A 2,697-nucleotide genomic window follows, 5' to 3' on the forward strand; every position below is an offset into this window, starting at 1 on the left:
GGAGGAGGAGGAGGAGGAGGAGGAGGAGGAGGAGGAGGAGAAGGAGAAGAAGAGCAGCATCTCTGTCTCTCTATCTTACACTTCTCAGGCCAAGACCTCCTTCCAACAATGGAGATTCTCCTCTTCCCTTGAATTCCTTGCCCAGGAGCCTCAAAGTCCCACTTTTGTCTTTCTGCCCAGCTATTAGCTGCCAGCAACTTTATTTACCAATTAGAACCAGCTGGGGGCAGGGACCATTAGCATCTCACTCAAAGACGTGCAAACTCTCCCGTGTAATTTGGGAACCCAATTAACACAATGCAAGCAATAAACTAAATCCACAATACCCATCCAACTATTTATCCATTCACCTACCCATCCATCTACCCAACTACCCATTTACCACCCATCCATCCACCTATCCATCCACACATCCACCCACTCTTCCATCCATCCATTCATCCATCCATGCACCCATCCTCAAACCCATTATACCCGCATCCATTCATACATACATACATACACTCACCAATTCACCCGCCTATCCATCCACCCACGTATCTGCTCATCCATCCATCTATCCATGTATGCGCATCCATCTGCCCATCCTTTGAATGCATCATGTAAAGGACTTGCTGGATAGGGTGTATCTGAACACATGTGGGATGTGGATGAGAGACCTAAGGGACAAAGTCAGGAGAAATGGAGGGGTGCATTCAACAGAAAATGCATGTGGGCTGAACATGGTGGCAGAGCACACCTGTCATCCCAACACTTGAAAAACTGAGGCAGAAGGATTGCTTCAACTTTAAAGCCCTTCTGGGTTACAGTCCCCACAACCTGTCTCAAAACAACCCTCTCTTATGTGGCTGCAGTCAGGTGTCACCTTTCCACATGTCACCTGCCCTGACCTGGGCCCACCTGCCGTGACCCTCCCCCTTGGGGAGGAGGAATTAACCTTTGGGTTAATTCTGGGCCAGGAGTGGAAGGAGGCTCAGGAATCGGAGGACACCTTATTTCTGTCTCTAGTCCTGTTTATTTACATTCAAAGAGTGGAAAGAGAGGTCATGTTAGAAAGATTGAAACAGCTGGGTAAGACAGGTCAGGAGACCTATAGTCAAGCAGTCAGGTAGCCTCAGGCAGCCAGACAGGAAGGTGGACAGGCAGACCGATAGATAGACAAGGGTGAAATTAGAGGATAGAATATGGAAAGAGACACAGAGACAGACAGACGGCCAAACCTTCCACAGCCAGTGGCATATGCTTGCTCCACTAGGTGCTGTCCCACTGTCACCCACCCCCTGCCAGGCCCATGGTCTGTGAGGTGACCTCGGTTCAGAGAGGCTCTTGCAGTTTCCCAGGACAGCTACACTGCTGGCTCCCCACCCTTCATACCTGGTCACAGGGTCCCTTTTTCTCTAGGAAGCTCTCATAGTAGTGCGAAGGTGGAGCACCTTTGAGCTTGTGTCCCCGGGGTGGACTCAGGGCTGAGGCCATGACCAGCCTGGGTCCTTGTCCTTGCAGTAGGAGCCTCAGCCTGGCCAGGAAGTGGATAAACAGGTTCCTGGGGAGTTTCCTCAACTCAGTCAGCTGTCAACTCCCTCCCTGGCAGTGCTGGGCTGGGCTGGGCGGGGGCTGAATCCTGCGGAAATCCCAGTAGCTCTGGGCTCCTGTCCCAAGCAAAGACCTGTTAGGAAAGATGGCCAAGAGACCAACACAGGGAGATCACAGAAACATACAGCAGGAGCATAACTAAGATCTGGAATGCTTGGCAGGTCAGATGAATGTAGCAGTAAGTTTCCCTGGATCAGGACCATCAATATGCTTTACTGACATCTATGATATGGTAGCCTACAGTCAGTCAGGGAAGGAGGGAAGACTTTCTCAGCTCTGTTCCACTTGAACACACTCAGCGTATACCAATCAATTTATTTTTTGGTTACATTTACTGTGTGTATGGGTGTGGAGGTCAGAGGACAGCTTGTAGGAGTGATTCTCTTCCTCCACCACCTGGGTCCCAGGGATCAAAGCCAGGTCATCAGGCTTGGTGCCAAGAACCCTTCCCCACTAAGATGCACCGCCAACCCCACACTGAAATCCCCACAGTCTGCGTATCCACAACGTCCTTATCACACTCACATCTAAGTACTTCAGTTATTTGATTTTAGTTTTCTTTCCTTTGCTTCATTGAGATATGGTCTCATGTAGGCCAGCTGTCCTCCAACTAAGTAGCTGAGAATGACCTTGAACCTCTGAACCTCCTGCCTCTGCCTCCTGAGTGTTGCTCTGTCTGGTGTGCATCACCATGTCTAGGTTTTGTTTTGTTGTGGTGGTGCTCTTTTTTTTTAAATATTAATTTATTTTATGTACATAAGTACACTCACTGTTTCAGACACACCAGAAGATCCCATTATAGATGGTTGTGAGCCACCATGTGGTTGCTAGGAATTGAACTCAGGACCTACCGGGCAGTGGTGGCACACACCTTTAATCTCAGCATTTGGGAGATAGAGGCAAGCTGGTTTCCTGAGCTCAAGGCCAGCCTGGTCTACACAGTGAGTTCCAGGACAGCCAGGGCTACACAGAGAAACCCTATCTTGAAAAACTGAAAGAAAAACAAACAAACAAACAAAGCACCTCAGGACCTTTGGAAGAGCAGCCAGTGCTCCCCCAATCCATCTCGCCAGCCAGTGCTCCCCCCCTAATCCATCTCGCCAG

The 2,697-nt window shown here is 49.6% G+C and overlaps 1 protein-coding gene across 3 annotated transcripts in view; it reads right to left on the reverse strand.

Moving 5' to 3' along the window:
* Stap2 (signal transducing adaptor family member 2) overlaps nt 1-2,697 on the reverse strand; it is a 13,064-nt gene that overhangs the window by 7,387 nt on the left and 2,980 nt on the right. For all 3 annotated transcript variants that reach the window (XM_031346488.1, XM_031346487.1, XM_031346486.1), the window contains one exon: nt 1,375-1,666. In XM_031346488.1, coding sequence (XP_031202348.1) covers nt 1,375-1,476 — 102 coding nt within the window. In that variant the 5' untranslated portion in view covers nt 1,477-1,666. The remainder of the gene's footprint in view (nt 1-1,374; nt 1,667-2,697) is intronic.

This window comes from Mastomys coucha, unplaced genomic scaffold (assembly GCF_008632895.1).
Source record: "Mastomys coucha isolate ucsf_1 unplaced genomic scaffold, UCSF_Mcou_1 pScaffold3, whole genome shotgun sequence".
Lineage (NCBI taxonomy): Eukaryota > Metazoa > Chordata > Mammalia > Rodentia > Muridae > Mastomys > Mastomys coucha.